The following is a 20,530-nucleotide window of genomic DNA, read 5'->3' on the forward strand; positions in this document are numbered from 1 at the left end:
TTAAAAAAATATATAAATGACCGCGAATTTAGACATCTCTCATATTTATTAAAATTTTTTTAACAAAATCAAGAAATGCTTCGCTGTGATTTAAAAGAATTTATTCGAGAAATAGAATTAGTTGAGGAAGAAATAAATTCAAGATTTAAAGATTTTAATAAAACTGAAATGATTGTATCTTTTATCAAATCCATTTCAAGAAAACCTGAATATCACAGAAATTTCAAATAAAATTAGTGGGCTATTTGATATAAACCAAACTGAAGTAGAACTTGAGATAATAAACATTCAGAATAGCATGCATTTAAAATCAATAAACAATGAAGTCATTTGGAAGTATACACATGAAAAATTTCCAATATTAACTGATATTGCATGAAATATTCTGTCGTGTGTTGGATCGACACACTTGTCAGAATCCGCTTTTTCAAATATGAACGTCATAAAAAAATAAATTAAGAAACCAAATTACAAATGATCATTTGGATGATTGTCTGCGATTGGCCACTTCATATCAACCTGACTATGAAAATATTGCAAGGTCCAAACAATGCCAAATTTCACATTAACTTTTTTTTTAATCAACCAGCATTTCCTGTAACTTGTGAGTTTGTAATCAATCTGTTTTTTCTAATTTTGGTTTTCCAAAATAGAGAAATAAATATTTTATTCCATATTTGTTGTATTAAAATAATTAAAAGTGATAAATAAATTTTTAAATACACAAATTTAGTTTCTTTAGTTTTTCAGGTTGGGAGAGTAGGTCTTCCGAAGTAAGCAAGCACATTTAACTGCATAGTTGTGCGTAATCAGATACCAGGTTGGGGGGACGTGATCTATATAAGAGAGTAGATCACCAAATAACTTGGTATAGAAAAGTAGCTCGCATAGTAAAAAAAGGTTGAACACCACTGCTATATAGGATACAACCCACTGGTTTCCTTGCATAGTCCCCTTGAACTGAATTTCTTAACACGTTTAATGTTTCCACCTGCAGACAGCAACTTTAAAAAGACAGCAAATGGACATCTGTTAGAGCCAGATAATGGGCTGTTTCTGTTCTAGTTTGGCATAGCCCTTGGTTGACATTGGCCAGCTCTTCCTGTAATGGTTCCCATCTCCTGAAACCACATCCATAAAGTGAAAGGATAATGCTTCACATGATAATAATAATCATAATAATAATAAATTTAGTTTAATCCTTTATCAAATGCTTCATGATATGTAAAGTCAACATGCCACATTTACCTACACTGACCCAGCTTCAAGTCACCCAATAGCCCACCATTTTAAGAATCAACTAAACAAAGATGACTTATCTTGGCAGTACTGGAGATGTGACTAACTCAATGAAGAAGTCAAAACACAGAACAAAGTGATGTGGTCACAACCTTTTTTTTTTATAGACATGGGTAATTAGCATTGTGTGCAGACCTGTAAATCAAGCTGTAAATCAATTTCTACGATACTCAGAATTTCATACCAGAATGCCTATTATATCAAATATTTGCTTTCAGAGATCCTGCAGATGAATATTTTAACAAATCGTTGAATTCACAAAACAAACTTCAAATTGCTGGATTCAAGAATGTGCTGGCAGCTCTAATCTGAGTTCATATGGCCACACTTAAATAGCATGGGAGAAGAATGAATATTTTTTTGTACAATCAAATTTGACAACATTAGAGTGCTGACTGACAGAAATAATGAATAGAAAGTGAGTAATAATGTAAACTTTCATGTAATACTATTCTGTCTTAGACTTTCATGTCTTAGGAATTTGATGAATTTCCTATCAGCAATTTCCCACCAAATTAATCTGTCTGGACTTCCCTATACTGTATTTCCGTAATCTAAGGCACTTCATACCCTCTCAATTCACCAAGATCTTGGTCTCACTCTGGGTCTTTTTCCTGCCATCATGACAAAAAAACATTTGTTCAACTTTTCCTCTCCCATTCTGTTTAAGTGACTATGCCACCTGAAATTAGTTCTACTTGCACACACTCCTGAACTAACAATATCAAGTTACTTCATAATATCCTCAATTTTTAACAATTCTGCAACTAGTGCTATCTGTTCATTGCCCTATACTTTCTCAAAACACTCATTATCTGTGATATCTATGGTTTCCACTCTTTGATCAAGTGTCTGATTTCTACTTCAAACTTAGCTCTCATATTGATAAGTTAAATTGGTTTAAACACTGTTTTGTATACAGCCAGTTTAGTATTTTGACTAATTTTGATCTTATTACCTATAAATTTATTCATTTGAATACTTACCATACCAGCTTTGCTAATTCTATTGTCTACTTCCATATTTAATCTCTCATCTTCACTAAAATTTGGGCCTAAATAACTGAAATGTTTTACTTATTCTATAGGTTCTCCATTCAGGGTGCAGATAATGTTTTCAATCTTTCTATCGATTTTCATAATCTTTTGCCTTTTTTTTTTGCTGATTGTCATACCAAGTTTATTATAGCAGTTATTCAATTTAGTCAGGAGAATCCAGCAGACTTATGCTTGATTTGTTTAGAAGTACAACACATCATCTGTATAAAGTAAAGAGCTAAAACTAATATCTCCATTTTTGATATTAAATTTAATGCCACTTTCCTTCATAATATGATCCATATAGATGATGAACAACAGTGGAAATAATGTGCACTCTTGTATCATACGTGATTTAACATCAAACCATCTTCAATCTCTTTTAATTATTGACTTACAACTCAGATATAGACTATGTATTGCTTAATATGATATCCTATTTATACCATCTTACTGTAGCATTTTGAACATCTTTTCTCTAGTCACCTTGACATATCCTTTTTCTACAAAACTGAAATACAGGAAGTTATAATCCCTGTTATGTTTCTATAATTTGTCAACCATTTGTCTTAAAGTGAATATTTGATCCTGACAACCCCTGTTTTGTCTGAACCCAGTTAATTTGTTCTCCAAGTTTCACTTCTACAATTTTTCTTAACCTTTTCTTAAGAATGCTTACATAAATCTTGCAAGAACCTACAATAGGGAAATTCCTCAGTAATTTTTGCATTTCAGTTTTATCTTCATTTTTATAGAGTACTATGACAGCTCTATTCCAGTCATCTGGAATTCAACTCTCTAATCAGGCTTTCTGAATTATGCAATGTAGCCACTGTGAAACTTTTATACCTCCATATTTGAGCATTTCTGATCGAATTTCATCTACTCCAGCTGCTTTTCCACATTTTAGGTTTTTGATGACTTTTTCTACTTCAAGTAAGGATATGTATTCCTAATTGCATTCCTGTTGAATGTTTCCTACCACTATGCTGCTATCACTGCATGTTTCATTTAGCAATCTTTCAAAGTAATTACTTCATATGTCTAGAATATCTTTATGATCAGCTTGTGTCCCCATTTTCTTCTCCAATTCCTTTTAGAATACTTTTTTCTCCTTCATTTTTAAGCTTTTCAGTAGATGCAGATTAATTTGCCATCTTCCTGATATTTATTTTCTGTATTTTTACAAAATCTTCTCATGTCTTTTGTTCAGCTAGTTTTACTACCTGCTTACATTTTTCTCTATATTCTCTCAGACCACATGCTGACTTATTTCTCAGAAAGTTTCAATATACTTTCTTCTTCTTGTAGACTGCCTCTAACTTTCTGAGTCCACCACAGACTTATTTTTTTTCTATCTTTGCAGACAACCTCATTACTAGCCTATCTGGTTGAATCAGTCAATGTTTTCTCCAGGGTCTACCACTGAATCTCCAACGTTTGGTTCTTATTTTCAAACTTTGTTAATTTTCTCTTGAATAGTATGTGTGAATTTGTGTCTACAGATGACCTCTGAAAGCTGCTAAGGAATTAGAAGATACTTATCTTCTAATTCCTTAACATCATTATCAATATTCTTCGGAACATGAAAAAAATATCTATTAATATGCTTCTGTGACTGTAAATGTTATATACACATTTTTATATTGTGAGCTTGTGAATTTATTTTTTTTGTGACCCCCAACCATGGAAGATTATAAACCCATAATACAATAGCATCATGGGCTAGGGTTAGATTTCAGAACTTGAAGAAAATAAAATGGTTTTGCTTGAGAGAGATGGATGGGAGAAGGTTTCTATTTGTTTAAGGATACAATGCACTGTGTTAATATCCCAGATTTGTAGTAATTAACAATGTGAGGGGGATCTGGCAAGTTCTGATAAACATCTAGAACAAAAATGATATTAATGCAAATGATATAACCACAAGAAAGAACATACCTTAAAACCCTTTAACCCCCACCCCATGTTTCATCAAATTGTAACAATTTATTCTTTTTCTTTCAGGATATATAAAAAGACATAAAATTAATTAATTTTGTTCTAAGTGTTTATCGAAACTTTCCAGACTCCCCTCCCCACCCCTTGTACCTGTCAGGTAGCCACTGTATGTTTCACCATCAGGAATCAAAGAGGTAAAGTGTCATAGCTCGATGGTAATAACTCAAATATTCTTCAAATGAAAATAAAAAGAATGATATAAGCAGTTTTAGCATTGAAATGCCAGTATAGTAAAAACCACCACATTATCTGGGTAAATTATAAATATATTTATAATATAAATACAGGTAACCCTCATATAACGGAAATGTTAGGTTCCACAGAAATGCCGTGTTATCGTGTTATGTGAGACCCAGATCACATAGAAAAAGTAGAGTTATGCTATGAAATCAGTTTTTTTAAAAATAATATAAACAATGACATATCCAAAAAAAAAAATTTTTATTTAATTCAGGTAATTCATGTAAGTTAAGAAAACATAAACAATGAAACAAAATACATGGCATAAACTTATAAAAATACAAATTGTTCCTAAACCTTATTGCCCCATAATGCGTAAATATTTTAGGCAAAATAAAACGAATAAAACTACCATACACCCAAAACACATACAAAGCCTACAAATACATTTTCAAACATACTGACTACAAACTGGTATTCACCACAAACCAAAAATTGGCAAATCTCCTAAAACCCACTAAATCTCAGACACAAAAAGAAATGAACACCACAACATAGTCTATAAATTTCCCTGCCAAAAAGACTGTGATATCACCTACACAGGTTCCACCATCAGGTCTTTATGGGCAAGACTACAAGAACACTTCCACGATTGTAACATCCCTATTCCAGAACATTTAAATACTAAAAAATGCAACATCAAAAAGAAAAATTGAATACAAAGCACAGGAAAAACGGAAATAGCTGTCCACGCCCTTGAATGAAAACATACCCCACAGATCGACAAGGCCATCATAGTAGACAGACAAGACAACGAAACAATGCTTAGAATATCAGAAACAACAGCCATAAAGTGTGACGCGAACTCTATCAACGTACTTACACAGGCCCTACATAATCGCCGAGATAACACAAACACTTCAAAAGCAGAAGCACCTACCCAATCTGACATAGCATCCACTTCCTCCATGTATTCAGACGACGACCATGAATAGTCGAAACGGACCACACCCCGTCAACCCCCCATCCAAAAATCTGTTGCTGTTTTCTACCCCTTTCACCCTTTCCCACCTCATAAATATATAAAAAAATGCTCCGCCCATCCCTTATAATATATATATATGTTATTCAAAAATAGGCGATATCACAAACACTTCAAACACAGAAGCACCTACCCGACCTGACATAGCATCCACTTCCTCCATGTATTCAGACGACGACCACGAATAGTCGAAACAGACCGCACCCTGTCAACCCCCCTCCAAAAATCAGTTGCTGTTTTCAACTTCTTTCACCCTTTCCCACCTCATATAAATATATAAAAAAAATGCTCCGCCATCCCTTATAATATATATGTTATTCAAAAAAACCCGGGTTTTTTTCCACACACACACACACACACACACACACACACACACACAGTAGTTTGGACAATGCAAAAGAAGAAGAGCCACAACACCCAGAAAAAGGTATGTGCAAATTTCTTGTCCTCTATGCAACATATATTTATTGATAAATATACATCTACAATGCCCTAAAAATCCGTGAGAAAAAGAGCCAATGGCATTTAAACTGGGACACTCCTAAACAGAAGCAAGCAAATAGCCGTAAATATAATAAACATTTAAATATATAAAAAGATATTTAAAAAAGCATCACAGTTCTATTTGAAACTACAAGTATTGATTAATAATCAGTTCAAGAACAAGAAAATTAAGTTTGTGACTGAAATTAAAAATCCTTACCGTCCTGAACTAGCATATACACTACTTGGTAATCTCTTGTCATCCTTGTATTCTGAATTAGTTGAACTCTGTTCCTAAATTAATATAACTGGATTTTAATTGAATCATAGTTCATAAAATACAGAAATGGAAAAAGGATTAATAATGATTAATAAAAACAAAAAACAGAACTGACAAGTTATGTTGCCAGAAGATCATGCATAAAGGAGAATATTTAAATTTGTTTTATAATTATAAAGAAAATTTTAAATCAAACAATTTAAACAGTTTACTTCACTATTAATGTGTAATCAGTATATTTCAACAACATTCCCAATTTAATAAATGTATACAGTAAAACTTATAAAGTAACCCTTTATTATGTTGGCCAGCTCATTTCAGCATTAGCATTTTTTATGACTGTGGCAACAGCCTAAAAGCATGTGAAAATCTCTTAATGACATCTTGTGACATGCTTACAACCACTTCATTAAAATGCAGATGACTCTCACTATTGCCAACTTGTAGGGACCTCAGAAATAGTTTTACAGTTTGCTCATATAGTGAATTTCGTTTAGAACAACATTATAGCTAGGGAAATTTTGGCTAGGACATTAATTATTTTGGTACAGTACGGGGGGGGGTCTGAAAAGTTCTCGGCCTAACAATGAAAAAAAAAAATTTATAATTTCACTTTTTTTTTTTCAACATAATCTCTCTAATAAGACTAATATATTTATTCCAGCGATGCTCCAGTGCCATTATCCCATCCATGGATAAAATTGAGTATCATGCAGTTCTAAAATTCTTTGTAAAAGAAGGTTTAGCACCAAAAGAAATTCATTTGAAGTTCATAAAAGTTTATGAGCACTCATCTTCATTTGACAATTAAGAAATGGGCTGTGGAGTTTAAACGTGGCTGTACCAGCCTTGAAGATGATCAACGTATAGGACGTCCAAAAATTGTAACAACAAAATCATTGATAAAGTGCACGATATGATATTGGATGACCGCCGAGTCAAAGTGAGTGAAATTGCTGAGACTATACGCATTTCGAAAGAACGTGTAGGATATATTTTGCATGAAGAATTGCAAATGAAAAAGCTTTGCACAAGATGGGTACTTGCTCACAGCAGATCAAAAATGCACTTGCATGAAAATCTCTGTACAGTGCTTGGAGTGGTTTAACAAGAATAAAACTGATTTTGTGCATTGATTTATTATTATGGATGTGACCTGGATTCACCATTACACACCAGAATCCAAACAGTAGTCAAAACAGTGGATAGAAGCTGGTTGTTCAGTGCCATAGAAGACAAAGTCGGTTCCATCAGCAGGAAAGATCATGGCATGGGTGTTTTGGGATGCTGAAGGCATTTTGTTTATTATCTTCAAAAGGGTAAAACAATACTCAGGGAATATTATTCTGATCTTTTAACCAGACTAGACGAAAACATTCATGAGAAAAGACCCAGTTTGCAGAAGAAAAAAAATCATCTTTCATCAGGACAGGACAATGCACCTGCTCACAAAAGTGTTTTGGCAATGAGAATATTAAGGGATCTGCACTATGAATTGTTTTTCTTCAAATCAAGAGGTGATTGCAGCTGTAGAGGAATATTTTGCAAATCTCACTGAGAACCACTGAGATAGATAACGCACGTTATCTATACAAAACAGTCTAAATTCGTTAAAAATGAACATGCACGGTATATAATAAAAAGGCATGAGAGGTAAATCAAATGTAACAACAAAACTAAGGTAGAAGTATTACTTAATATTTACTGAACATTACACTAATAGATTTAATACAGGAAGTGACCACAGACTAGTAAGGGCAAAAGTATGGATCAACAAAAAATGGGAATGGAATAAGTTCATAAGAAAAAAGTCCAATTTAGTGAATCTACAAAACCTCTACCACAATAAAAGCTGTTATAGAGAATTACTCAAAAATGAACTAAAAAAAGTTTTAAACACAGCTACTACCATTGATGATACTAATGAAATATTAACAAAATCTATCTTGAATTGTGCACTAGAAATAGGAGGTGTTAAAAGGCACCAAAGAGTGGAAAAACTAAGACAGGAAACCTTAGATCTGATGAAGAAAAGAGATTCAAATGACAGCAATAAAATAAAATATGCGGAAATTTGTAAAACTATACGTAAAAGGATGAAACACGAACCTTAGATCGTATAATACTAGGAAAATTAAAGAAACAATAGTAATATGAAGGTCCTGAGACGAACATCATCAGTTGCAAAAAAGGAAAGGGCTGCTGTAAGAGGAAAAATCACGAACTTATAAAAAATAGAGATGCAATAATCAAAAGAATTCAGGAATTTTATACTGAATTCTATGAAGACAAAGACCGGGACATCCAAGAATCATCTATGGATAACTCGAGTGAGGAAGAACATGATGCCCCTGAGATCCTACAAGGTGAAGTGGAAATGGCACTGCGGGAAATGAAAAATGGAAAGGCCCCAGGAGAAGATGGAATTATGTTAGACTTCTTAAAACTAGGAGGAAGCCCTGTCATCAAGCAGCTGACTAAACTCTTTAATAAATGCCTAAAACAGAGAAAAATTCCAAAAAATTGAAACAATTCACTTCTAATATTAATTTTTAAAAAAGGACAATAAGGAAGAAATTAAAAACTACAGACCTATAAGCCTACTCCCCACCATGAAAAAGCATTTGATTCAGTTAAAACACCTGCAACACTAAAAGCAGCACTTGAAGCCCATGGAACTGAGAAACCATATATTGAAACACTAAAACATATTTACAATAATGCAACTTCTGTAATTAAATTATAAAAGAACAATGAAAAGTTCCCAATAAAAAAAGGCATCCGACAAGGCGACACCATATCTCCCAAATTATTTACAGCTGCACTAGAGAAAGTCTTTAGAAGACTTGATTAGGAAACAAAAGGAATAAACATAAATGGAGAAATGCTGCATCATCTGAAATTTGCAGATGATATTATCCTAATAACAGATAATCTTGAAGATCTAGAAGAAGGGTTAAATCAGCTAAATGAAGCCTCCAGAGTAATTAGATTAAAAATAAATAGAGAAAAAACAAAATAATGATGAATAAATATATTAACCATGGAACTGTCCAAGTTGAAAACCATGAAATAGAACAAGTTAATTTATATGTATATTTGGGCCAATTGTTATCCTTTGAGGAGTGCCAAAGAAAAGAAATTGAAAAGAATTCGCCTTGGATGGGTGGCTTATGGGAAAATTAAAGACATATTCAGAAGTGACATCCCTATGAGTCTAAAAAGGAAAGCTTTCGACCAGTGCATGCTTTCTGTCCTAACATATGGAGGAGAAACATCGACTTCAACAGAAGCCCTAAACAAAAAGCTGAGAACAACACAACATCGTGTGGAAAGAAGTATGCTAAAAATAACATTAAGAGATAGGAAGACAAATAATCGGATAAGATCGGAAACAGGTGTCATGAATATTGTGAAAGACATTAAACAGGCTAAGTGGAGATGGGCTGGCCATATTGCCAGATGCAGTGATGGGAGATGGACTAGAAAAATAACAGAGTGGAGACAAATGGATGGAGCAAGACAAAGAGGAAGACCGAGAAGAAGGTGGAGGGATGAACTGGAACAAATTGCAGGAGTGATATGGATGGGAGAGGCAGAAAACCGAGTGATCTGGAAAATCATGGGAGAGACCTTTGTCCAGCAGTGGATAGAACCAAAAAGGTTGAAGAAGACACTATTCAAATCCAAAAAATTCTTCATCAGACTCAATATTGAAAGAATCAATTGAGTTAAAAATTCGTCATCATCATCAAATTCCTGTGATGTACCCTCAAGGGGTGTACAGGATATGATAGTACTACATGAAAAAAATTACATCATTACTAACTTCCTATCTACAATTTTCCTCCAAATCACTCTGTTACTTGTCAAGACTCCAATATTATCAGATCTTATATTTCTATCGTCTAAGGCACTTTGTACTGTATCAATCCACCTATATCTTGGTCTTCCTCTGGGTTGTTTTCCTGCCAACCTGGCAGAGAACACTTGTTTTGCTAATCTTTCTTCACCCATTCTGTTTAAGTGACCATACCACCTAAGATTAGCTCTGCTAACGCATCCCTGGAGTTAAAAATTTTGTTGGGTATTTCTTCAGCTTTATAATCATTGTCACCGGACACCACTGCATTCCCTTGTGCTTTAATGAAACCATTTCTAACACAGTTTTCACTTACAGCGGCCCAACTTTCTATAATCCACATAACTATATCTTTATATGATGTTCTTTTCATCTGCCCTGTTTTGTTATATTCATGGATGCCATTCATCATCTAGTCTTCCCACTTAGCCAGCAAATTGTCTTTGAATGGTTTATTTACTACAAGATCAAGGGGTTGAAGTTTTTTTGTTAAACCACCTGGAATGATGGCCAATTTGGAATACTTACAATTGTTTTAACTTCTGCTATAGTCTATGCCCGACACAAATCCAACAATAACAAACATTTTGGGTTGAAAAATGTCATTTTTCTCTTTCGGCCACACATTCTCCAACCAAAATTTCATAACCTTGGAATTTATCCAACCTTTATCATTAGCAGAACAATAATATCTTTGGAATCACAACCTTTTGGAACAGTCTTTCTTTTGAAAATCACCATCGGTGGCAGTTTGGAACCATCTGCAGTTATGCAGAGAACCACAGTAAAGTTAGACCTTTCGTGCCCTGTTGTAGCAACTGACACCTCTTTTGCTCCCTTCAGATTCACAGTCCTAGAACTAGGACTGTCAAAACTTACGGGAACCTCATCCATATTCCCCCATAGTTGGCCACAAACACCTTCTAAACCTAATAGCATGTTTCCTTATATGTAAACATTTCAGGACTGTTTCCGCCTTTCGCCATTCACGAACGCTACTTTCTCCAACACTGAACAATCTACCAGCTTCATGATTCCCTTTTTCCTTTGTACTTCTACAGCTTCAAGCTTGAACTGCACTGTGTAGGATTTTCTCCGAGAAGTACTTCTGTCTTCCATGGGTAATTCAGATCTAATAACAAAATATAAACAAATAATGATTTACTTTATGAAATATTTTAAAACAGGATGTACAGAATAATCGACCACTGCTACTAGCAACGCACATGCTTTTAAAGAATTCCTCCATCCTCTGTCTCTACTTCCTAACTCTACTGCTAGTTGGCACATGCGAGTTATCTATACATCAAAAGGAGCGATGAAAATGTTAGGGGTGCGCGTTATCTATCGAAAAATATGGTAATCAGATCTTTCTGAACAACCCTGTATAATATATAGCCAGACAGCTAAAACTGAACAACTATTTGATGATAATTATCAGGAGGGAGAGAATATCGAAAATGGATTCAGGCAACTTTTTTATGAAAAAAGTTGCCTGGTCCAAAAAATTTTGGATCAGCTGCCTGACCAAAAATTGTTTGATCAGTTCCAGATTAAATAATTTTTGGTCAGGAACTGAGCCATTTGATTCTCAAATAATTTACTTGATTTTAAAATAATTTTTAACTGTTTTTTTTTCTTTTTCGGTTGTTGTTGTTAGCTGTATCTGCAGCTGCTGTTCACTTTTGCATAACACAACAAATAAAAAAAAAAAAAAAATTGTGCACGTACATACTTCTCTAACTGGTGTGTGAGTAACAGTGGGAATAAATTAAAATAAGTAATTTAGATATGTGATTATTGTCAATCTCACCATTCTAAATTCTCTCTAAAAATATTTGATTATTCCAAATTCTCTTGAAACATGATTATACTAAATTCAATTCCTGATCAAAATCTTTTGAATGAAACTAAGTGATTTATTTCCTTATTTATGAATCACTTTTTGAAACATTTACATCTGGCTTATTTCAAACATCTGATCTCCAAAAAAGTAATCTCAACCAGGCTCTCATCCTCTTAACCAAAATACAAAATCATTTAAAAGATAAATTATGAAGAAAAGAGCTAAAATGTCTCCAATCTAGCATTGAAAATCAATAAAAGAAAAAATAAATAGCATTCCTTCTGACACCACAAAAGTTACCAACACCTCAAGGAGATAGCCTTCAGCATTGTCTGACACTCTGCCCGTGAGCCTGTATACTTGTCTTTTATTATAACAAAGGGTTTCCCTGACCTGACAGCTGTTGTAAAATGTTGGTTCTTAACAGAGATGAAGCAAAAATTCTCTGAAGATAAAATCCTTCTAAATGTCTCTTAAATGAAATTTTGAGTGCACACATCATAAACATTGAACAGAGGAGTCAAAATAAGGTTGCAATTTGACAATGAAAATTGTGAAACAATGTTTCACAATTTTCATTGCGAGTTGGTACACACACTCATTTAATAACAATGGATCTTCTTCTTCCTCTTATGCCTTATCCCATCTATTAGGGATCGGCCTTCTTACATGATCCCAACTGACTTGTCACAGAGCCTGATGTTGGAAGGGGTCGAGGTATTTTTGTCTGTAGAAGGGTGTATTCACAGGGTCGGTTTGCCTGTTCTGAGAGAATTAAAAAATCCCAAGTTTCTGGGAGAAAACACCCTTCAACTCCATATGAGACCAGCTAACTCACCTTTAGTGAAAAATACCAGATAAAGGTTCCTCACATCATGAATGGGAATCGAACCTAGGTCTTTCTGACAAAAAGCGTCGTCTATACCAACTGAGCTACATAGGCTCTATTTCATAACAATGGATATAAAACAATAATGGTTAATTATCCTTTCTTTTAATAATTTTTAATTTGCTAAAAAATTTTATTGGCTCTTTTCTTCAGTGTTATGATTTACACACTAATTAAGATTGTTACTTAATTGTCACATTTTAAATATGAGCTAGCAGAGTATTGGGAAGTGACCCCACCTTGTGTCTTTGCTGAGGTGATAAAAATGATGAAATAGGCTGGAGGAGTTACCATGCTAGATAAAATGCATACTAAACACATCCACAGGAGCTTCAAAGATAGATCTGTTACGGATAAAATAACGGAGTGAAAGCTTAAGATGGTATGGGCACGTCATGAGATGCTCTGTAGTGAAGAACTCGTCTTTCACCAATGAACTCTATGTCTAGTGAAGATGGCATGTTCTGCAAGTCCAGACTTTTCCTGAAAAGTCTGGACTTGCAGAACATGCCATCTTCACTAGACACAGAGTTCATTGGAGAAAGACAAGAGTTCTTCATAAAAGTCAGTTTCTCATGGAACGCCTTTATAAAGAAACATGTGAAACTCTACTTCATTCTCCTAACTTAAATAGATCTGACGGCTTACGTCTATCCTCTTTATGGGAGATAGTACTTTACAAATCAGCTAATCTTTCTTAACTTTTTATTGTATTGATTTTTTTAATTTTTTAATTTTTTTATTTTTTTAGGAAAGTTATTGACCTTTTTAGTTATCTTACACCAGCTACTTAGGTGGCGCTTTTTGGAATTGTCCGTTATTGTTTAATTTGAGCTTAATGTACTGAAGATGCCTGTTACACACAGGCGAAAATTATACTATTAAATAATCTTTGTACGTGAGTTTTTTCCGTTATTAATTTTGTATCGATGATTTTTTTTTGTTTATTTGTTTCTTGTGAATTTGCAGGAAGAACAGAATTCCAGCAGGCACTCATCATTATTATTAACCCTGTCCCCCCCCTCCAAGTTTTTCTAAAACATTTCTGCGGATCTTCAATTCATTTCCTACTCTCCTGTTCAGATCTCTGAAAAGAATCAGTTTTTCACACTGAATCAGAATGAAATTAGTAATAGTACTTTCAGTGAGCACACTGCCACAAATAAGTTCATTTTCTTATTCACAATTTAAAATTTGTTCACAAAGTTTAAATGTGAATAAGAAAATGAACAACTGGAATTGCTTACTATTCAAATTTGCTTTCATGCAGAACTGAATACTACAGCTACCCTTTCCTTTCACAACTGCCAGAAGAAATGATTATAAGTATCTCACCTGTTTCATCTAAATGGCACCAATTATGTCAGCATGTTACATATTTCTACAATTCTTCTGTTATTCTCTTCTTTTCTGTTGATGCTTCTTACAACTAGATATCTATCTTTGATTCTGTAAAATTTGAGGTAGCTGACTTATCACTGTTCTACCTAGTTCCTGCCAACAATCCTAGCCAGAATGACATAATAATCATGATGTAGTTATATGTATGATATAAGTCAATACGGAATAAATTCGATAAGTTCAAGTTACAAATTTACAGCACATCTTTGTTTATCCAGCATCCAAGTGATACATATTAACGGCAGGAACCATAGGAAAGCAAAGCATCAGAAGCCATGACTGGTTCTCCACATCCTTTATATGCTATACACAGATCTTGTAGCCAGCTTTGGCAACCTCTGATATTAGAATAAAATTTTAGTGACCTTATATTAAAGCCCCATCAATTAAAAAGTGAAAATTTTCTGTTTAGATTAGTTCAGTTTACTAAGGGGGAGGGGAGTTGTTTCTAATAAAGTAATTAAAGTTCTTCCTTACTCGGATCATTTTTGCCCTATCTCCAAATATATATAAGGGGGATAAAACTGAATATGACAATTACATATTTGAAGAGGTTATTAAAAAAAAATCAGTAAATAAAAGATGTCAAAAGAGATTTTTTAAGGGGGGAACCTACTTTTGGCATCATTTATTAACCAGTTTGGCATTGACTGTTTCAGTTCTGAAAAAATGTATAGAAAGACAATCTGATGCTAAATTCAAGCATATGGTAGGTAATATGTACATCATCTCTATTGTTTAAACTATAGGATATTATTTAGCATACTGATATTAAATCTGATGGGGAAATAGGGGATATTAAACAGCACTTAATGTAAAACTCTATACAGATGACATCCTTTTAAAGTTTAAGACCCGTTAACTAAAGTGAACTGTCATGAAAAAATTGGTATGAAAATAAACAGGCAATTAATGACATCTTCAGTATCTTTGATGATCACTATAGCAGACTTAAAGGGACCACAGAACCAGTTTGGTATACTGGATAGTTTACCATAGTGAATTTGCTGTAGCACAGCACTGTCTATGGAGTTTTATCCTGACCAAAACTAGTTTTAATAGTCCATAGTTTATTATAATAAGTCAGGTCAGGTTGTTATAAAGCTGTTTGCTATATGCAGTGAGTATCAACATGAGCCATCTTTAAGAGCAAGAATTTTAACTACTTCAGCAAAATTTGAAAATCTTGCTCTGGAGTGAAGAAAGTAAATTAAATATATGAACAGATAATAGAACAAGCAAAGCCTGTACAAGGGAAACTAGAAGAATAAAGAAATTGCCATTTCACATGAAATCTGAAAGCTGCTTAATAAATAAAATGATTAATATTAGCATTCTCAGGTTGGCTGATTAGGTAATTGATTTATGGTTTATTTGTCCAAAGAAAGCAAAGATCATACTAAGATATATCAAAGGTTACAGCAGCACATACACAAGGTATTAATAAATAAATAACATTTCATAAAAAGTTAAAAACATCATGCAATTTCTCTGAGTGATAACATCTGCCTTGGTGAATATGGTTCTGCCAGATAAGTAAAAATTTCATTCCTCTCTCATGCGAAGTGCTAGCATTCCACCAGAATATGACAAACAGTGAGACACGTATTGCATTCGTTGCACATAGGTGGGTCACCAGACTTGCAGAATGCAGAACATGATTGTGACCAATGCAGAGCGTGGCAAGAACAACTTCCTCTATTCTGTTTCTACATTAACTAGACTGCCAATGTTTAATTCCAAGCTTAATCTCATGCAATAATCCCTGCACTGCTTTCAAACTCATTTGAAGCTGGCTTCCCTTCTCCGTTCTCCTAAGGATTCACTTCCTCCTCTCTCTCTGTTCCAGCTGTTTACAAGGTCCCTTGTTCTTGCAACTTATATTATGATCAAACTGAGAGATATGCTAATATCTGCCTAGATGAATACAAAAAATACATTCACCGTGACACCTATGGTCAGTCAGGTCTAGCAGACAATGCCTTGAATAACCTAGACAGAATCAGATGGAAGAAAACTATCATGCTCCACCACAATAAATACAAACTTGAAATTCTTTTTAGAATCAGTAGCAGATTTAAAACACCAGCCTAACCTTAATAAATATGGTTGTATTAAACTTCACAACATTTGGGAAACTTTAATTCTTAGGCTGCCTGCCCAGCATCTAAGGCTGGCTAACAGCACCCATAAAGAGTGCCTCTTATAAGAGTCTAATTTCATTTCTTCTACTTACTGTTTCTTCTGTGTTATTACAATTTTAACATTGCATTTCTGAAGATGTCTCTGTAACAGATACAAAATATTAAATGATTAAACCGGCTGTTTAATTATTTCTCTTTGTGCTGTAGTTTTTCTCATTAAATTGTATTATGAGTATAAACCAGCACCTAAGCCTAAATACTGGTTTCATGCAATTTGTATTCCAATGCTTTCAGCCATGATGACTGCCATTGGATAATTAGCTTTCATCTTATATAACTGTTTGTAGTCTGTATCTAATACTGTCAAGGAGTATATCAAAAAAAGTCAGTAGTGCACTCGGGATTTAATCTTGGGGGTGGGGAGTGGAGGGAGTTGAGTAGACAATTTGAGAATACATACTACGCATTGCATACGACCTATGACTGAGCACCTGCAATTATCGCTAATTCATAAGTAGTATAGAAATAGATGACACAACATATATATAAAAAATGAATTTTCATTAGGAAACAATTTTTGAAAAATTTTCTAGTGTCCCCCCCCTTTTTTTTGGGAAGGGGGGCTCCTAGCCACCCCTCTGGGTACACCACTGAAAAAAGTATAACGTGATCTAGCATCTGCAGTCTCATATCCCATACTGTGGCTAGGGATACAGGCACAACCAAACATCAAAATTAAGGGTATTCAATTTGTATAACAGCTGTAAAACCTCACAAAGCACTGGATGTGGATTATATGCAAGACAGGAGATAGCCTGTAAAGAACTCAGAGTGTGTGTAAATTACACTTTTGGTAATGGTTTTCTTTTATATGCACAAGTGCAAACTGAATGGCATGCAATTCTGCTGTATAATTACTGCAATCAAGTGGGATATGCTTGGAGATAGTAATATCAGGAAACACATCAGCAGCCATCAGATGTCTCAGATCCGAAACCATCAGTGCAGATGAGCAAGAAATCAGAGTGGGCTGCTTTGTGCACTTTAAATAATCACAGATACACAGATGAGGTATGAGACTTCTGTAGTTGACAAAGTGAGAGGTTGCTGCACAGAGCATAAATCTTCCATGGAGAAATGCTGTTATGTTTAGTGCAGGCGCAGGTAATGTTGTCAACATTCACACCAACAGCTCAATATCACACATGTCCATGTGTCCTTTTGGTATGAGTGTTAAAGAGATAATGAGCCTCCCAAAGTCAAGACTAGCCCAAGTAAGATGCTCTGGAAGAGACTCTTTTCAGGACATAGTTAAGAGACAACTGTTCCCATCTAAGCAATAGAGCTGATTCATTTGCTTCAACATAAAGACTTTTCAGTGAGCAATATGTGAAAGGCACAGTAGCTATCTATCTATCTATCTGTATACCATGAATGGGATACAACCACTGAAGGCTAATCTGCCTGGCAGAGCCACAGACATGAGAACCATAATCCAGCTGTGAACATATAAACATATGATCAAGATGAAGCAATAAAGATCTACACCCCATTCAGTACAGGATAGTGTTAAGAAGACTCGACACTCTATTGTACTTTTCTCTTAGTTGACAAAGTGTGCAAAGAATGCAAGTTTTCTGTCCAAAATGAGTCCCAAGAACTGGTTGGCTTCTGTTGCTACTGATTACAGAAATATTTCATTATTCCATATCTCATTCAGGATGTCATAATGAAACAATGAAAGAATAATGAAATAAGATGTTATTTTTTCCAAAATGCATCTCTTATACAAGTTTCTAAATGGACCAAAGTTGAACAATGTCTATGAAAGCTATGCTGTGTACTGGAAAGAAGATCACTGCTTTCTAAATATCAGAGAAGTTTGGTATTAACCATTTTCTCTAATATAAAGGTAGCTGGTCAATGATTGGTTGTTTGTGCTGGATACTTTCCTGGTTTTGGGATAGCAATGACAACTGGCTTATGCCAAGAATCTAGAAACTCTTAATCTGTTAGTATTCTATTGTATATTAAGAGAAGGAGATCCAATGAAGGTAAGATGTATCAGCATTTCATAATGGATGTCATCAGGAACGATTGCACTAGGGTAAGACAATAAGAGTTCTTTTTAGTTCTGTCCTTGCATACAGCAAAATTCCTTAAAATAGAGTCCTCAACCAGTGGTTCCCAAACTTATTTGGCTTACAGCCCCTTTTCAAAAAAAAAAAAAAAAAAAAAAAAAAAAAAAAAAAAAAAAAAAAATTATTCAGCACCATCCCCCCAAAAACTACTTTTCTAAAACCTAACCAGGTTTTTATATGTATGAGCTCTACCTGATACATATAAAAGAAAATCATATGAAAATCGGATCAGCACGAGTTTTAAGTGACCAAACAGATAAATAGATACAGAAACAAATTTGTGTTTTATAATGCATCTAGTAGAGATTTTTGAAGTTTGGAAATAAGACACCTTGCAATTTAAATTTTAAACCTATTTATTGAAATCAACAAAAGAAACAAATTGCACGTAAACATAGGACAAGTTGGATCTGAAAATTTAATAACACTATTAAAAAAAAAAAAAAAAAAAAAAAAAAAAAAAAAAAAAAAAAAGCACAAATGCAAAAATGGCATAGTAAATAATGATCAGTAATATTAAAAACAATCCTAATGAGAAGGATAAACCTGGTGTGCTGCTACCAATTTCCTCTTTTATATTTTATATTTAGCTCTATATTTGTCAGCAGCATTCTTAAATCACCACGATAGCTATTTGCAATCAGTTTCTTTTTTTAGTTAAAAGATTTGTGACTGCATTGAACCCATGTTCCGCTACACATGATAGTGGAAATGTGATTAAAAACTTACTATAGCCCACAATCCAAGATAAAGTATGGGCATCTGCTTTTGCAACCAGAACTGTTAGTACCCGTTTTTGAATTTTAATTTCATTTCCTCATTTGTTGTTACTTCTATCAGTTCTTCTCGCAATTATAAAAATTCTTCTGTGTTGGAAACCCTCCAAGTACTGAACAGCAGCTGAGCACGTCTTCATCACATTTTTCCACTGTTGACAGATTTGGAAACAGGCTGAATTCTCCTCGTCATAAGTTTCGTCTGTACAGGACAAGTTTTGACACAAACACAGAAACAACAGCTTTTGTTTTTATTAAATTCAGCTCATCTCCTTAGAGCTGTAGATTTGTTTCATTAAATTTGCTAAACAAGTTGGTCAAATAAGTTATGTCACTTTTGAAATTAATCAAGCTGGCTTGTAAATAATCATCTGTTTTCTAAAAAGTGTAGCACTGAGTCAGAATTTATAAAATTGATTCAAACAGGCACCCTTTGATAGCCAACAAACTTCTGTATGGAGCAGCAAGCAATTGAATTCATTGTTTTCAATACAAAGTTGTCCAAACAATCTGTCATTCAATGAATGACTTTTGATTTTGTTGACTGCGGTAATTACATAATGTAATGACCTGTGTAGGTGATCACTCAGGTATTTGGCAACAAATGTTAATGATGAATCACACAGTGTACAGTGAATACATTTGGCACCGTCTCTTTGAAATATGCAATAAAACTGAGATAGCACTCTACCATCGTTGGAGCACAATCAGTAGCAACTGACAAGATATTATCAGAGGGATTTCTTTTTCCTTTAAAAAACTCTTCCAATGCATGAACTATCGATTCTCCTTTAGTGTCGGTTAGCAAATAATTATTCTTGCCACATTTTTTTCTTTTATGTATCGTACATATGCAAAAAGTAAAGCTTCATTTCCTGGTAAAGTAGACTCATTGAGTTGTAAAGAGAGAGTTGGGTTGTTTTTAAATACTCACACATAATGAGTCTTCAACATCCTGGGCCATTTCATCAATTCTTTGTAGCACTGTATTACTGCTCAAAGGAATTTTCCTGATAATATCAGAGGCTGACTTGTGCAGTACAATGTATATGATCTCACTAGCAGCTAATAGGATTAGTTCTTCATCAACATTATGTGGTTTTCCCAATTTTGCAATCGGTAAGGAAATATTGTAAGAGGCATGCAACC

At 34.1% G+C, this 20,530-nt stretch overlaps 1 protein-coding gene across 1 annotated transcript in view; it reads right to left on the minus strand.

The window, feature by feature from the left end:
* LOC150095268 (uncharacterized) overlaps positions 1-20,530 on the minus strand; it is a 302,954-nt gene that overhangs the window by 128,034 nt on the left and 154,390 nt on the right. Inside the window, exon 10 of the mRNA XM_090410345.1 lies at positions 6,263-6,336. Coding sequence (XP_090266471.1) covers positions 6,263-6,336 — 74 coding nt within the window. The remainder of the gene's footprint in view (positions 1-6,262; positions 6,337-20,530) is intronic.

Source organism: Typopeltis vanoorti, chromosome 20 (genome assembly GCF_054136105.1).
Source record: "Typopeltis vanoorti isolate ZY-2024b chromosome 20, IOZ_Tvanoo_1.0, whole genome shotgun sequence".
NCBI lineage: Eukaryota > Metazoa > Arthropoda > Arachnida > Uropygi > Thelyphonidae > Typopeltis > Typopeltis vanoorti.